Genomic DNA, 16,990 nt, shown 5'->3' with positions numbered 1-16,990 from the left:
GCTCCGCTGCCTGCGCTCCCCCTTCCCTGCAGCCTCCGTGGCTGCTCCAAGGATCTGGGGCTATTATGTAAGACTCAGCCTTGCCCCTGCCTTTTAATTTGTCCATTAACTGTAAGTGAGAATCTGCTTTGCTATTCAGCTATAATTCATTCATTTTTCAGGGCTCATAACAATGCTTTCTCTCTCGCGATGTGCTTGCAATTTCAATGCTTTTTTAAAATGTGTATTTAACCCCCTTAGTTCTTTTTATCTTACCTCATCTTTGAGGTAGGCAACCTAAATCAGTCCACGTTTACGTAGTGATTCACTGTCATGAGCCAGGAGGACATACGGAAACAGGGTCTTTTCTCTAGTTCACCTTCTTTCCCTCTCTTTTTCCTCCCCTCCTTTCCTTTTTCTCCTAAACTTATATAATGTGGTTCTCATGATTCTAATATTTTTCTGAGTCACAAGCTCCCCTGAGAATCTGGTGAAAGTTATGGCCCTCTCCCAAGAAAAATGCACACTCACATGTACTTTCTATTTTTTTAATTGAAGTGTGGTCAGTTTACACTGTTATGTTGATTTCTGGTGTACAGCATAGTCACACATATCTTCTGAAGCCCATTCATAGGAACCCTAGAAATCCATGGTTAAGAAGTCCTCTCTGCTATAAATAATGATGATATCAGAGGAAGTACTAATCAGCTGGTGAGGAATCTGCAACGAGCACAGACCAATGAGACTTGATGTTCCTTTTTTTCCCATTTTTTATGATTTTAAGCAAACTTTAATATATTTGAAATTTATGGAACATTTTAAGCATATGCCAAAGTAGAGAGACTTGAAAAATGAATCATCACATACACATAACCTGGCTTCAATGATGAACACGCAGCCTATTTTGTTTCATCTATGTTTCTACCCATTCTCCAAATCCCAGACATCATATAATTTCATCAGTAAAAAATATCATGAAAGATTAAAGACCCTTTTAAAAAAAATGACATAACCGCAATGTCACAACATGGGCATACCTTAGAGATATTGTATGTTCACTTCCAGACCACCATAATAAAGTGAATATCACGATAAAGCAAGTTGCACAAATTTTTTGGTTTCTCAGTGCATATAAAAGCTATGTTTACACTATACTATAGTCTGCTAAGTGTGCAATAGTATTGTATCTAAGAAACAATGTACAGACCTTAATTAAAAAATACTTTACTGCTAAAAAATTCTAACCATCATCTGAGCCTTCAGTGAACAATAATCTTTTTGCTTGTGGAGGGTCCTACCTTGATGTTGATGGCTGCTGACAGACCAGGGTGATGGTTGCTGAGGACTGGGGTGGCTGTGGCAATTTCTTAAAATAAGACAACAATGAAGTTTACCACATCCATTGATTTTTCCTTCCATGAACCATTTCTCTGTAGCATGCAATGCTGTTTGATAGCATTTTACCCACAATAGAATTTCTTTCAAAATTGGATTCAATCCTCTCAAACTCTGCTGCTGGTTTATCAACCAAGTTTATGTAATATTCTAAATCTTCTGTTGTCATTTCAATAATCTCCACAGCACCTTTCTCATCCATAAGGATTATGTTCCATTTCAAGAAACAGCTTTCTTTGCTCATCCATAAGAAGCAACTTCTCATCTGTTCAAGTTTCAAGAGATTACAGCAATTAGGTCCCATCTTCAAGCTCCACTTAAAATTCTAGTCTGCTGTTTCCACCACATCTGCAGAGACTTCCTCCTCTGAAGTCTTGAACCCATCAAAGCCATCCATGAGAGCTGGAATCATTTTCCTCTAAACTCCCGTTAATGTTGACATTTTGACCTCTTCCCACAAATCAGTAATGTGCTTAATGGCATCTGGATTGGTGAATCCTTTCCAGAAGGTTTTCAGTTCACTTTGCCCAGATCCATCAGAGGAATCACTATCTATGGCAGCTACAGCCTTATGAAATGTATTTCTTTTTTTTCCTATTTTTTTAAATTAAAAAAAATTTTTTAATAGAGGTACTTGGGATTGAACCCACGATCTCATGCATGCTAAGCATAAGCTCTACCACTGAGTTATACCCATTGCCCACAAAATGTATTTCTTAAATAATGAGACTTGAAAGTCAAAATGACTCCTTGATCCATGGGCTACAGAATGGGTGTTGTGTTAGCAGACACGAAAACAACACAAATTTTATTGTACTTCTCCATCAGAGCTCTAGGATGTCCAGGTGCATTGTCAAAGAACAGTAGTGTTTTGAAAGGAATCTTTTTTTCTGAGTAGTAGGTCTCAACAATGGGCCTAAAATATTCAGTCAACCATTTGTCAACATATGTGCCATCATCCAGGCTTTGTTCTTTCATTGAAAGAACACAGAAAGAGTAGATTTAACATAATTCTGAATGGCCCTAGGATTTTGGGATGGTAAATGAGCATTGGTTTCAACTTAAAGTCACTAGCTGCATTAGCCCCTGACAAGAGTCAGCCTGTCCTCTGCAACTTTGAAACCGGGCGTTGATTTCTCTCTAGCTATGCAAGTCCTGAGGGTGTCTTCTTCCAATATAAGGCTGTTTTGTCTACATTGAAAATCTGTTGTTTGATGTAGCCACTTTCATTCATTATCTGAGCGAGATCTTCTGGATAACTTGCTGCTTCACTGTACTTTTATGTTATAGAGATGGCTTCTTTCCTTAAATCTCATGAACCAAGCTCTGTAAGCTTCAAACTTTTCTTCTGCAGCGTCCTCACCTCTCTCAGCCTTCATAGAATTGAAGAGAGTTAGGGCTTTGCACTGGATTAAACCTTGACTTAAGGGAATGTTGTGGCTGGTTTGATCTAGCCAGACCACTAAACTTTCTCCATATCAGCATAAAGCTGTTCTACTTTCTCATCATTGGTGTGTTCACTGGAGTAGCACTTTTAATTTCCTTCAAGAACTTTCCTTTGCATTCACAACTTTGTATGGTGCAAAAGGCCCAACTTTTTTTTTAAACATGAATTTATTATTTCAGTTTCTGTCAGTCAGAAATTGAGGCACAATATAGGGCTTAGCTGCTTCTCTGCTTCGAGTCCCCAAAACCAAAATCTACGTGTTGGGAGACTCTTCACTCCTTTGTGGAAGCTCTGGGGGAATCTGCTTCCAAGTTCACAAAAGGGCTAGCTTTTCGTCTATCTTGGCATTCAACATGCCTTCCTCACTAAGCTTAATCATTTCTGGCTTTTGATTTAGTGAGAGACGTGCAACTCTTCCTTTCACTTGAACACTTAGAGGCCACTAAGAGGGTTATTAATTGGTCTAATTTCAATATTATTGTGTCTCAGAGAATAGTGAGGCCTGAGAATAGGGAGAGAGATGGGGAACTGCTCGTCAGTGGAGCAGAGAGAACACACAACGTTTATCTATTAAGTTTGCTGTCTTCTATGGGCGTGGATTGTGGCGCCCTCAAATAATTACAATAGTAACATCAAAGATCACCAATCACAACTCACCATAACACATAAATAATAATGAAAAATCTGAAATATTGTGAATTACCAAAATGTGATACAGAGACATGAAATGAGCAAATAATGTTGGAAAAATGGTGCCTGTAGTCTTGCTTGATGCAAGATTGCCACTGACCTTCAGTTTGTAAAAAAACCCCACAATATCTGTGAAGTCCAGTAAAGTAAAGCACAATAGAACAAGGTATGCTTGTGTTATTATTATACTTAAAAATTAACAGTAATTCTTTAATATAATCAAATAGCCATCCAGTTGATTAAATTTCTGTACACCTTATATAATATTTTTAAAATAGTTGGTTTATTTGAACCAGAATCCAGTCAAGGGCCATGCATTCCCATTCAGGCTTGACCTTTCAAGCGCTGGGGCTGATGGTGTTTAACAGTGGCTCTGTTTTCTTTGGCGAGACAAAGAAAGTGGATGAGTGTTTATTTAGTAACTTTAGACTGTGATTAACCAATCTAAATCAAGGAAACAAACAAGTTGATTTAACCTGAATTTTTCAAATGATTGACCTTGCTCTTTATATTTGACTTTTATAGTCTTAAAATCAAGAAATCAATCATCCCTCCCTCCCCCACTTCCTCCAGAGTCCACTGTGTTCTGTGCTGTGTCAGGTGTCCGTGGACGGGTTCTAAGCATTGTCATTAGTTGGTCCCTGCCCTCTGGATGTTACAAACCTATGGAGAGTCCAACATGAAAAATTATTCACATATATATATGTATATACATATATGAAGTTCTGTGAGGAAATGTATGATCATATGGTAAAGAGTTTGGAAAAGTAACAAATATTCATTCATCAAAATGTATTAGATACCACATACTGAGCATTGTACTAGGTGCTGGGTACATAACAGTGAACCCAAGACCCAGGACCTACCCTCCTGGAACTCACAGGAGTGCAGGCTCCTTGCAGTGAATGGTAAGCGGCTCTGTTAGGTTCTGGGAGAAGGAAAAGATGAAAATACGTGGCTCCTGCTGTCCGGAAGTTCATGATCTAAAAGATAAGCTAGCAAATAAGTCTAAAGTAAAGGTAAGTTTTTTGGACCTAAAAATTATTCTTCAGAAAGGACTTGACTGTTCATGGCAGTCTTTACAACTTAGATGGAAGTAAAACCAACATGCTCTGAAAATTGACTCAAAGCACCTGTGGTCATGAAGAAGACGTTGATATTAAAGATGTTTGAAGATTTTAAATAACATTATTTTATAAAATGTGAGAAAAGTAGTGTTTTTATGTTAATATATTACTTTTCATGTCTGCAGTCTTTCAGGCTAACCTGTAAATATTTCAGGATGAATACTAAAAATAAGGATTCTTTAAAAAACAAGCACAGACCACCTCAAGAGAAAGCAGCCATTTCTTTAATATCATAAGAGATAAAATTTTCCAATTGTCTCAAATGTCATAACTTTAAAAATTATTTTAAAAATAGCTAAAAAATTATTTTAGTTTGTTTGAATCGATTCTAATTAAGTCCACATACTGTGATTGGTTTGTTTTAACCTATTGTTTTTGCCTTCCTCTCTCTGTCTCTCTCCTTTATTTATTTAAAAAAAGATGATGGGGAGAGGATTTGTTGTCTAGCTATAGAGCTTCCACAGTCTGGATTTTACTGATGGTATCCCTGTGGTGGTGTTTTTCCATGGGCTCTGTTTCATTATATTTTCGGTAAATTGGTTTTTGGATTTAGAGCCTTGATAAAATTCAGGGACAATTTATTTGGTTAAAATTACCTCATGTGTGGTGATAAGGTCTCCCTTTAGGAGGCATATAATGTCTGACTGTCTCTCTTTTTGTGTTGTTAGTGGCCCTGAAAATCAATGCAGTCCATTAGGGATTGCAAAATGGCATTCTAATTCTAACATTCCTTTTTCATTTACTCTTTTCTATAATAAGAAACTTCTCTCATCTACTCTATGGTACCACTCTGTGGGACAATTTAGGAAAGCCAGGGTAGAGTTTTACAGGTTTGCAAAATAATGAGTTGGTTTGCTAGTATTATCCACCAATGTTGACCAATTAGCTAATTTTTAAAGTGATACTTTGAACCATGGATTTTAACATATTTGACATATTTAATCTGTTGCAGTTATTACCCTTATTGATGCTCAAATTGTCCTATTTTTGGCAAGGGACTTCTCTAAGTTGGACCCTGAGTCCATTTGACCCAATCCTAATTGTCTTTGAGTGTCTTTTAGCAGAAAATGGTATTTTAAGCGACACAGTCTAGGTGCTAATGATAACTCATTGCTACTGGCTAATCATTTTCTTCTAGGCCTTTTGTCTGAACAGAGCTAGGAAATATAAATTTATAAAATTTAAAACATAAAAGATGTTTTTAAAGATAAAAAGGTATCATATATTCTTGTTGATACTTCCAGTTCAAATCCAGGACCATGTGGTTTTTACTTAATGTCTCCCTTACAACTTTATTTCCTTTCACCCTGGCTGAGAATCCCAGCTCTCAATCACACTGAGAGTGCCGGACTAAGTTCACACAATCGCCCATTCGTTTTATGTCACAATACACAGCAGTCTGAGAACAATAACTCCAACAGTGCAAGCAACAGTATGATAACTAAAAGCAGTTTCTTTTCAAATTCTTTTTGTCCTTAGGATATATGTCACTGAGGATGTTCAGTCACTTTATTATGTGTCAAAGTTACTTGGGATAATTTCTCTTGGAATAGTTATGCTGTTAGTTTGGCATTTTGCTTTCATTTTATTTTAGATTTGTGGGAGTTGCTTTTTAAATTTTAAATTTTTTAAATTAAATTTTGGTTTAAAATTATATAAAATATTTGCAACATTAGTTATATTCAAAGAAGTTTAGTTTCCATCCTTGTCTTCTTACCCCATTTCCTCTCTCCCTCTATAGGTAACTATTTAAAAAAATCTTTTATTCTCCCTTCATATGTTTGTAAGTGTAAGCAGATGCTTCTGTTCCAACACCCTTTCTTAGATAAAAGTTAGCAAATTTAAGTTTTCTCCACCTTGCTTTTTGAACTTAATATTATACCTTAGAGATTATTACATGGTAGTAATAATATGTGATGCAAAAGATGCCCATAAAACTAAACTCATAAATAAAATACTGGAAGTAGACCTTTGACTGTTTCATCTACTTCCCTAAAAGTTTATTTAAGTTGGCCCCAAAAACCTTTTTTGAATCTTTTTACTGGAAAAATGGATTGCCTTATGTTCAGGGTTGCCTTATTTGGGGGCACAGATGATAACTACAAAATAGTAAAATTAGAACCATAAGCTGGAAATTTGAGCAGGATCTGAAGTATAGTGAGGGTTTGGTGCTGGAGAGTTGGGGAAAGGCATGGTAGACAACCAGACGGTGTGGGCAAAGCATGGAGGTGGGAATGTGCATGGGGCCCATGGGATCGGAGGGCCTAGCTGGAGCTGCAGGTTTGGTAAAGGAAATTGATTGGCAGGGAAATTAGCTAAGATCTTTTGTGAAATAACTCGGTCTTGTGAGGGTCCTGATAAAGTAGATGCCATTATATTCATTCTTTTAACAAAGATTTATTGAGCAGCTGCTAAGTGAAAAGACTGCAGGGTGCTAAGGAAACAGTGATGAGGAAGACAGATAATGGTTTCTCCTTTAAGGAGCAGAGACATTTCATTACTAAGGAGAAATATTGTATACTCTGGGGGCATATAAATGGGGGGACCTAGCCTAGTTCAGAAGAGGAGAGTCAGGGAAGGCTTCCAAGGAAGAGCATTTAGGCTGAGATCTATGGGATGATGAATAAGTGTTAGCTGCTGGCGATGGAGGTGGGAGTAGCAGGGAGAGGGCGATAGTTCTAGGCAGAGGGAGCAGCACTTAGGGAAGAAAATGAGTGTGATTCCAGAATGCTATGACTAAGGGCTGGAGAGTGAGGGATAGAGTGGATGAGAGATGAGGGTGAATTTGAGAAAAGTGGCAAAGGAGGAGTTGATAAGAAAGGGAACTGTTTCCCTGAAGACAAAACGTGGACACGCAATACATCTGGAATGGATACATAAATAAGTCTGAAATTTCAAATGTGGATGAAGAAATGATGGTGCCATGGGTAGGAGTAAGTGAAAGAGCACAGGGTGTTGGTTTGGAAGAAAGATTAGTTTGGTTTTAGGCATGTGAATCGGACGCACAGCGTCCCAGTGGTTGGTCAAATACTGAGCCTCACACACAGTTTCAGGCTGCTGTTGAACTTGAAAGACTCAAGCGTGGGAAACAAAAGGTAGTGAGCCCTTCCTTGGGAAGTATGATTGGAGGAAGAAGAGGAGCCTCAGGATGAGACAGAGGAGCACGATGGAGAATTTCAAGGACAGAGAGGTAAACAGGCTCAATGCTGCAGAGAGATCAAGGACACCAACTTACACCAAATGAGACAAAGTGGCTGACACCACTTGCAAAATGTGAACATGTAGTATAAACGCAGAGGTAGAGTGGGAGGTGGGAAAGGCATGGGACCTGCAGTCCCAAGACCTGGCTCAGTCTCAGCCCTAGCTCTGCCTTCTACCATCTTTCTGACTGTGGGAAGTTAATTAAAGTTCTCTTAGTCTCAAGCTGCTTATTTATAAAATGAGAAAGAATGCCTGGCATGTTTGCAAAGTTATTGTGGGGTTCAAATTAAAAATATCTGTAAACAATTGTGTTCCACCCCCTCAGTGTTGGGTAAAGGGTGTGGCACACACGGTACTTGAATGAGTGTTTGGATGAATGTATGGTTCTTATTATGGCTACTTATTTATGTTTCAACAGAGACCAGATGAAGAAGCTGTGGTGGATCAAGGTGGGACCAGTACAATTCTCAACATTCACTATGAGAAGGAGGAGTTGGAAGGTGAGCGCTGCTGTTCTGTGTAATGGGGGAAATCAGTGAGAGGCCGCCTGGTGTGGGCGGAGCAGCTTTGCCATCAGGAGACCTGGGTTTGAGTCCTGACTCTTTCTCACTAGCTGTCAGACCTTGAGGGAAAATCCGTTAATTTCCCTTGGCCTCAATTTCCTCATCTGTTAAATAAAAGTAGCGGTAATAATACCTGGGTTACTATTAGGATATAATAGATGGCATGTGAGAGAGCGCTTTGAGCACCGTAATGTCCAATACAAATGTCAATAAATGACCTTATTCCGTGACAATGTGAAGTACTCAGATCTGTTTATTGAATCTTGATGACTGCGTAGAAATGTAAATATACGTATATACAAAATTTTAACAGAAAAGAAAATACAAATCATTTTAAAAACTCAGTTTGGCCGTAAAACCCTGTTTTTATCCCATTTCCAATGTTTGCTCTTCCCATTCTAACTATACCCATTTCTGCCTGGTGTTTTCGTCTAAACAAGAAAAGAGAAAACACATATCCATCTATAACATGTTCTTTAAGAGTTCACAGCCCCGAGTTGTATGCAACCCCCTGAAGTGGAGGGGAGTGAAGAGGCCTTTTAATTGGCCTCCTCTGTCTAACTGACCTTGTCAGGCTCTTCTTCCTTTCCCTCCTCGCCCACCCCAGCTCCCCATGGGACTGTCGTGTGCCGTCCTGCTACTTTCCTTTTTCCCAGGGGGCCAGTTTCCTGATAAGGGGTGATGCTCAGTTTTATTAAAGAGAGGCTCGTGTCCACTGTCGCTTTAATGAGAACCCACATTTGGCTCAAAAGCCTTTGTGAAGTCTCAGCAGCATCTCTTGCAATGTTGAAGGCTGTGATACAGCAACTTTCTAATGACTGAGACTGCATGTGAAATGTTCTCTCCATACTGCTTGTTCCATGCCGTTTTTTTCATCAGAGTTGTACAATCCCCAGAGAAAACTTGTCCTTTGGATGGGAGAGCAAAAGCTGCAGAGGCTGACTCAGCCTCTGGGTCTGTTACCATGAGAACTTCTGTGGGTGGCTCTGTGGAGGTCAGTGGCGTTCGGATATATCAAGGTCAAGCTTTCCAAGTTATTTTGACCAGATGGAAGAGGAGCCAAAGTAGATTTCAGCAGTTGGGAGAAAGTGGAAGAAGGAAGGGTGGAGAGATGGGAGGATAGCATCTGTTGAATGCGCCTTGTATGAGAGGCATTTGATTAGGCACTTTGTACAAGTTGTTTTTTTTGATCATCACAGCAGCCCAGGCAAGTAAGTATCATCCCTGTTCTACATGGTGGAAAACTGCTTGGCGTCATCTAGCCTGATAGCAGGGGAGACTGGGATGGGACTCCACCACACTGCTCTCAAGGGAGGAGGTACCCGGCGTTAACCATCTGACCTCAGTATCTTGCTCCATCATATGAACATTCCTATGCATTGCCCTGCCCCTCCTTCTGCCCTGATAATTCTATTGCCTCTCTACCCTCTCATTCCACCGTCAGGGTACTGTTACTCTCAGTTTGGGTGTCCGGGTCCCTAGACCTTTGCCCTCAGCAAGGAGGTAACCGTTTACAAACACACTCATCCACTTGGAGTAGAATAATAAACCTGGGCACACTCTCTTGGATCCTGAGGGCTGGGTTCCATCACAGAGGTCAGCTGAGTAATTGGCAGTAGAAGCATCTTCTCAGGAAGACATCATCTATTTCTTACACAGTCTCCATTTTCCTATAAAAGAAGGCCATCTGTGATGATGGCATTTCTAGGGGATAGTGTGCGGGGAAGTGGTCCTTTATACATAGACCTTTTTGAAAACCACAATCTTGTTTATATTAGCACTTAAAAAAAAACTACTGTCAAATGGAAGACAAATAGTGCCCCTTCCTCAGGTCTGATGTGGTTCTAGAGCAGCTCCGGAGAGGAGAAGAAGGAGTTGGCGTTTGCTGTAGGCTCGGCCATGCTGTGGGCTCCACCCTGACCCACTCTGCGGGCAGCCCAGGCCTCAGTGAGGCTGCACTCAGGGAGGTGTTGTATCTTGAAGGCGTGGTATAAAATCAGTCCCACTTTGATGGAAGATAAGTAAGTTGTGTTCTAATGGCTGTGTGTGCCATGACACAGGTTCTGCAGATAAATCTTGGGCCTTCCTTCCCCTTTGTTCTATGCCCTCTTCTCCATGTGATGTAAACTGTTCCCTCACCTATTTTCAGAACGACCTCTGAGATGTGGTCTTTGGACATTGTGAGAGACTATTGTAAATGTGGGTCTTTTTGCATAAATCAACTCCATCAGCAGGAAAAGGTGCATTAAACCATGATGTTGCTTTTTTTTTTTTTCAATCTGTGGGAAGAGTAAAAAGCGAACATTAGGGCAGATTTCCAAAGAGAAGCTCACGGGGAGCAATAATCCATGATTGTTTTGTGGACTCTCCCAGTCCCAGAGGAACACAGAGCAGTTGTTTTAGAAGAATGGCTTTTCCCACCTTTTCTGGCAGATCATTATTCCTGATTAACTACTAGACTTACGAATCCCAGAGTAAGTTTAGTGCCTTCTAAAAAGTTTTCAACAGAAGTAAGAGCTATTTGGTCATTAAAAAAAAGCTTGCATCTGCTCCACATGTTAGGCTCCCCTGCGATTATTGACTTGGAGTTAACCTGAAGTGCAGGGGATGGGACACCCACCCGAGTGTGCTAACGAGTTGTGTGCACGTGCTCGACGAGCAGTGTGCATGGAATGCACTCCGCCTGGGAAGGCCCGGCCTCTGTCTGCCGGGTGGGCCGCACCTGAGACTTCTGTCCTGCTCCAGAAGGTTCAGTCCCAGCTCACTGGTGATTGCTCTCTGTGCGTGTGTACATACTTATTAAAAAAAGAATAAACACTGAAATCACATCTTCCAATAAGTTTTGCTAAATGAATGCTTGTATTTGCATGCAGTCCCCAGAGAGTAGATTTGACAATAACTGGAAAAAAGACCGGAGAATTCAATGGGAAGACGGCAGAATTTGGGCAAGCTGGTAGGTAGATGAGGGTGATGAAGACTGTGGGTAGAGCAGCTGAATGACCAGCAAAGTGACCACAGGTTTAGGTTAGTAAAGTCACTAGACTGCTAGAATCCCGTTGGGTGGACTGGATTTTATTGGTGTGGTCCTCATCACCTAGTGTCCATTTGTTTGTCATCTTTTCTCATTTCGCTCAGAATATCCAAGTTCCTGCTTCAGAGTCTCCAACCTAGAAACTGATACCCAGTTTTCTGACGGCCACTTGGTCGTTCTTAGCTCTGACCCCTGCTGGGGCTTGTTTTCATTTTTTGCCTGTGGTTGGCTCATGTTTGTGGGAACTGATTGGACCAAAAAAACTTCTTAGCCTTCCTTTTCTAAGATTTAACCCGTGCTTTATTTCCTACAGGGCCATCAAAGGCATCTGAAGGATGTTATTCCGATTATGCCTCAGACCTGCCTAGTAAGAATTTAAATATCAGGCAAAACCATACGTTATTCGCTCAACAAACATTTACTGAGCCCTTTCTAGAGTCCCCTTCTGCAGCAGTAAGTAAGGGTAGTGAGAACAATTGGACCATCATGTCTCCTCCGGAGAATGACCTAGCCTGATCCTTCCCTAGCTTTTCAACGTTAGAACTTGGGCAAGAACTGAGAAGTCGTTTGGCCTGAACTCCTTGTTTATTTTTTGAAAAGCACTTGTTACCACTTAACGAACCTTCCTCCATGAGACTTCAAGCTGCCAGGACATGGACACCTCCCACCCGCCTTAATCTTCTCCTCAGCTCTTCTGCTGCTGACTTTGGCCTTCATGATGACAGGCTGCCTTGGGAGCTCTCCCAGAACTTTGTGGTAGCCCGATGGCACCACCTCAAGGCTAGAGCAGCTCCAGTCTTGTTTTGGGCAGCATTTACCTTGTCTACTCACCAACCAAGGTCAACAGTTCATCAAGGTTGACAGTTGGGCAGAAGCTCTGGTTCCCCTTTAAGTGGTAATGCCTCATACCAACTTCCCCGAAGTCACTTGGCTGATATTTGTCAAGGTAGATCCTGGGGTGGTGCAGGCCACCCGCATCACCCTGGGCCCCTGGGTGCTTCTCTTGCTGATGGGCTATGGCTGTGGCTCACGTGGCCCAGAAGTTTCTGGGTCTTTCTCAGTCTGGATGGCATGTCAGCAGCCAAAATGATAAAGCCCTCCTCGTTTTACTTTAATAGTGACAGTAAGTAGATTAACCAAGAAAATGAGATGTAATAACACAGGTTCTACTGCCTAATTACTGCCTTCTCAGTTTCTTTTTTGAATGTAGTTGAAAGTAGGTAATACTAGCAACATATAGCATGAGCTGAGTGAAGTCTTTGGGATGTGCTTCAGGGGACGTGGGGGAAGAGGAAGCACATGGTTGGTTGGCTCTACTGGACTGAAAGTCACCCCTCAGGGGGACTGCTCTTCACCTAAGTCCAGCTCTACCTGGACGCATGTGATTTTACAGCACCTGGGTCTCTATTTTAGGGGCTGGTTGAGGTAGTTCTCTAGGATCTAATTATGCTTTTCATGCCCCCTGGCTTCTTCATGATCTGCCCCTGCCTGTCTGTCTGACCTTTCCCCCTCCTCTCCTTTCCTCTGTCACTTTGCACTGTCCTTTGGTCTTGGAACCAGCCCTGTGCATTCCCATCGTATGGTCTAAGCACTCGACCTTCCCTCTCCCTGGCGTGCCCTTCTCCCAGGTCTTCCTGTGGCCTCCCCTTCTCATCATTCAGATGTCCTTCCTCATCATCTGGGCTAGAGTCTCCCTTCTCCATCCCACCCCCTACCCCAGACACTCTACCATACTTTATTCATAATAATTCTTGAAATAATATGTCTTTGTTTTCATAATATCTGTCTCCCCCAAGTAGAATATGTGTTTTGAGGACAGGGACCTTGTGCTGTTCACTGTGGTATCCCTGGGCCTTGGGACAGGACCTGGTACAATTAGGTGACTCCAGCCTGGGTTGATCCCAGTGGTGTACAATAGGGACCTAATTAGCACACTATTGTGGGACATTATTAGTTAACAAATGGTATTTTATTAAGATGATATTCAGTTTAGTCATTTTCACACTTTATACTTTTCACTGATAAGGTCAGAGGTCCGGAATCCCACATCTTAGCAGATGACCTCTTCTGGCTCTATATTTCTGTTACAATGAAGTTGAAGGGTGACCATGCTGTGTTCAGAGATCTGCCTATCAAAAATGTCCTGAGATATACACAAGTCAACATAGGCCTCTCCTGAGACGGGAGCAGGGCGAGAGAAACAACTGATTCTACCAGCTACAGAATATTGTATCCTCCTGCCTCTCAGCACTCTAGTAAATCTCTGATCTGCTTTCGCTCTAATCCTCACTGTTTCTTTTTTATTTTGCTTTATCAGTTGGGAATTTGGAAGATGGGGGAAGTCAAAGAAAAGGAGGGTAAAAATAGAGAAAGGGGTGTTAGAGCTGTACCCTAGGCCCCTGTAACCCCTCTTGGAAGTGGAGAGAACTATCAAGGAATCCCCAGAGAAGAAGTTGAGCACAGTCTTAGGAAACCTCATTGCTGGGGAAGGAAGAAGATGAAAAGTTGGTAACGCTTTCCAAAAGTCCTCTTATCCAGGAAGCCTTCCTGGATTGAGCTTTCCATTCTCAGGTTGGCTAACACCTTCTCAGTCCTCTCATGCCCTGGTGAGTATTTCATTTGCTCTAAACACATTCACTTTGGTTACATGTCCTTTTTGTGGCCCCTTACAGACCAGAGGCCTTCTTAGGTCAGGTTTTGTACTCCTGAGGGAGCCCTAAGGGGTTATGTTCCTGGTGGAGGCACTTAGGAGATATTCCATTTTCTGAATATTTGTGGAGTGATGACCATGTATAAGACACTGTGCTATGTTATGTGAGGGGTTCTAAGAGGAAGAAGATCTGACCTGGGGCTTTGGGAGAAAGACTGGCAGATACTTAACTGGAATGCAAGGCATGGATCAGTGCATCAGAGAATGCTAGCCAAGGACTCTGGGGATTCTGAGGAAGCAGGCAGCACATCGGATCAGGAGGATTAGCAAGAACACCAAGAAGGAAGGTGCCTTTGCGATGAATCTTGAAGGATTGAGCCAAGTCAGTGTCCAGAAATCACTGGCACATCTGTGGAATAGCAGTTTAGTTCAGGCAGAGGAGAGTATGAGGTGAGGGCGTGGTCATCTGCTGAGGCCATGAGGAGGGGGCGGAGTCAAACCCAAGCTGTTCTTTTGTTGGGGTAGATGCAGAAGGTGGACATCGCTAGATTTTTTTCTCCCCAGGACATTTATTTGGTGTGAACATGTGTGGGATTTCCACTTTTATTTCTCTTGAGCTGGTCACTCAGTTCTTTTAGAGAGCTTTCCCTTTATTTTCCTACTGAATATATAATTTGTCCTAGAGGAAGAAAAGACTAGAAAGGAGGCTGGGGCCTGAGCATGCCGGAGCACGAAGGGTCCTGACTGTGTTGGAGTGAGCTGTGATTGGAGTGGTGCCTCAGGAGGTTAGTGTGTAGTGTCGAGTTGGTGGGGGAGACAGGCAGGATGCCCCTGCTGTGGTTAAAGTGGGAGGAGAGGAAGACTTGATGTCCCTAATCTATGGGATACAGCACTGAGGGGCATGGTGGAAATCCAAGGTACCCCTGAGGTTTCAAGTCTGGAAAGTTGAGAGAATGGTGATGCCATGAACAAAAATGGAAGAAATGAGTAGGAGCCTGATTTGAGATGCAGGATGGGGAGTTTGCTTTCAAACATATTGAGTCACTGTAGATAAAGATTTAGGGGTCACTTGTAGAAGTGAACTTTGAAATCAGGAGGGTAAATATCACTAAAAAGGGAGAAGAAAGGGGCCAGGGGCCTTCCTTTGGTGGATTGTGGAAGGGCTGGGGCAGCATTCAGAGAAGTGCAAGTGAGCCAGGGAAAGCAGTGGTCCAGGTGTGGGAGCCCAGACCACCAAGGGGAGGAAGCAGTCAAGGGACTGGGCTGCTGCCTGGAACATGGTGGGTCTCCAGAAAGTCTTTTGAATTGAACTGAGAGAGACAGGAGATGATAGAGATTTGGTGATCAAGTGGTCTTTGGTGTCCTTGATAAGGGCAGTTTCAGAGGAGAGTGGCCACAGGCAGAGACTGTGGAACAAGAAGATGGTGAGGAGGGGGAGCTCGGTCAGTGGACTGTTCTTGAGAATGATTTGCTGGAGAAGGAGAGGGGATAGGCAGAGACTTGGGAGAGTAGCACTGCATTGGGAACATTCCTTCTTTATTTTGATTTATTTTTTGTTGAATGGAAGATTCTTTAAATTCTGCGTGACTTACAGTTTTTGAAAGTTTCACACATACTATTTCATATAATTCCATAATAACCCTTTTTCTCCCTACCCCTATATTGCCCCTCCCCCTCCCTTTCCCCACTCATAACCACTAGTTTGTTCTCTGTATCTGTGAGTCTACTTCTTTTTTGTTTTATTCACTAGTTTGTTGTATTTCTTAGATTCCACATATAAGTGATATTATAGAGCATTTGTCTTCTCTGTCTGACTTATTTCATTAGCATAATGCCCTCCAAGTCCACCCATGTTGCTGCAAATGGCAAATTTTCATTCTTTTTTATGGCTGACTAGTATTCCATTGTGTATACATTCCACATCTTCTTTATCCATTCATCTGATGATAGACACTTGAGTGGCTTCCATACCTTGGTAATTGTGAGTAATAGAACTGTGAACATTGGAGTACACATATCTTTTCAAATTAGTGTTTTTTTTCAGATATATACCCAGGAGTGGAATTACTGGGTCATATGGTAGGAACATTTCATTTTTTAGGTAAGAGAGACTTGAGAAGCCCATGGAAGGGATGGATGGAAAGGAGAGACTGAGGAATACGGATGGAGTGGGACTCAGAAGGGTGGAGGCGATGCTCACTAGCCTGGCAAAGGGGAGAAGCTGGGGGAGGAAAGCGAGCCAGGCTGAGGTGGAGGGAGTTCACAGGTGAGGGCCTGTCTTTTCAGTACACTATGAAGTGAGGTCACTTGCTCAGAGGAAGGAAGTGGGAGTAAGGTTATGGATTTGAACACAGTGACTGCAGATTGGAACAGCTCCTTTCGGGGAAGATGTGGGGAGGCAGCTGAGATCTAGCGTGTCGAGCAGCAGCAACTGGGCAGAAACGAGGGAAGCCCAAGGCTCTGTGTGTCCCAGTGTAGCATGCCTGCTGCTACTGATTCTGGGCTCCAGGCTCGCAGGAAGGCAAGGGAAACCAGGTGGAGGTGACAGAGGCCTGGAAGTCATGAACAGGACAAAATAAGGTGTATAGAAGGAATGAGAGAGCAAGAAGGAGGAACTAGAGAGGACACTATTGGATCACGTATTTTCTCATGTTCCCCTCTTTTTGTAAAATATTTTTTATCTCACTCCCTTATGCTCCCAGCCTTATACCCCTGATGATTTGTGACTAGTCCTTCAGTATTATTCTGGATGCATATTATACAAGGCAGAAAAAAATCTAATGGAAATCGATCCTTGAATGTATTGGCTGCTAAAATTGATTCCAGGGATTGTGTTAAGCATTCAGTATACATTGTCTTATCTACTGCTCATGAAAACTCTTTGAGTTTAAAAAATAAGCTTCAATA

At 42.0% G+C, this 16,990-nt stretch overlaps 1 protein-coding gene and 1 pseudogene across 4 annotated transcripts in view; one reads left to right on the top strand and one right to left on the bottom strand.

The window, feature by feature from the left end:
* Positions 1 to 16,990, top strand: part of SLC4A8 (solute carrier family 4 member 8) — a 68,782-nt gene that overhangs the window by 6,598 nt on the left and 45,194 nt on the right. For 3 of the 4 annotated variants that reach the window (XM_006202992.4, XM_015238130.3, XM_072972780.1), the window contains exon 2: positions 8,258 to 8,339. In XM_006202992.4, the coding sequence (XP_006203054.2) occupies positions 8,258 to 8,339 (82 nt within the window). Of the gene's footprint in view, positions 1 to 7,143; positions 7,829 to 8,257; positions 8,340 to 16,990 lie in introns of those variants that run through there. The other variant, XM_072972781.1, reaches the window with a different exon arrangement.
* Positions 10,677 to 12,506, bottom strand: LOC102533490 (large ribosomal subunit protein uL15-like; annotated as a pseudogene).

The sequence above is a fragment of the Vicugna pacos genome, chromosome 12, assembly GCF_048564905.1.
Source record: "Vicugna pacos chromosome 12, VicPac4, whole genome shotgun sequence".
Classification (NCBI taxonomy): Eukaryota; Metazoa; Chordata; class Mammalia; order Artiodactyla; family Camelidae; genus Vicugna; species Vicugna pacos.
This window is presented reverse-complemented; position numbering and strand designations above follow the sequence as displayed.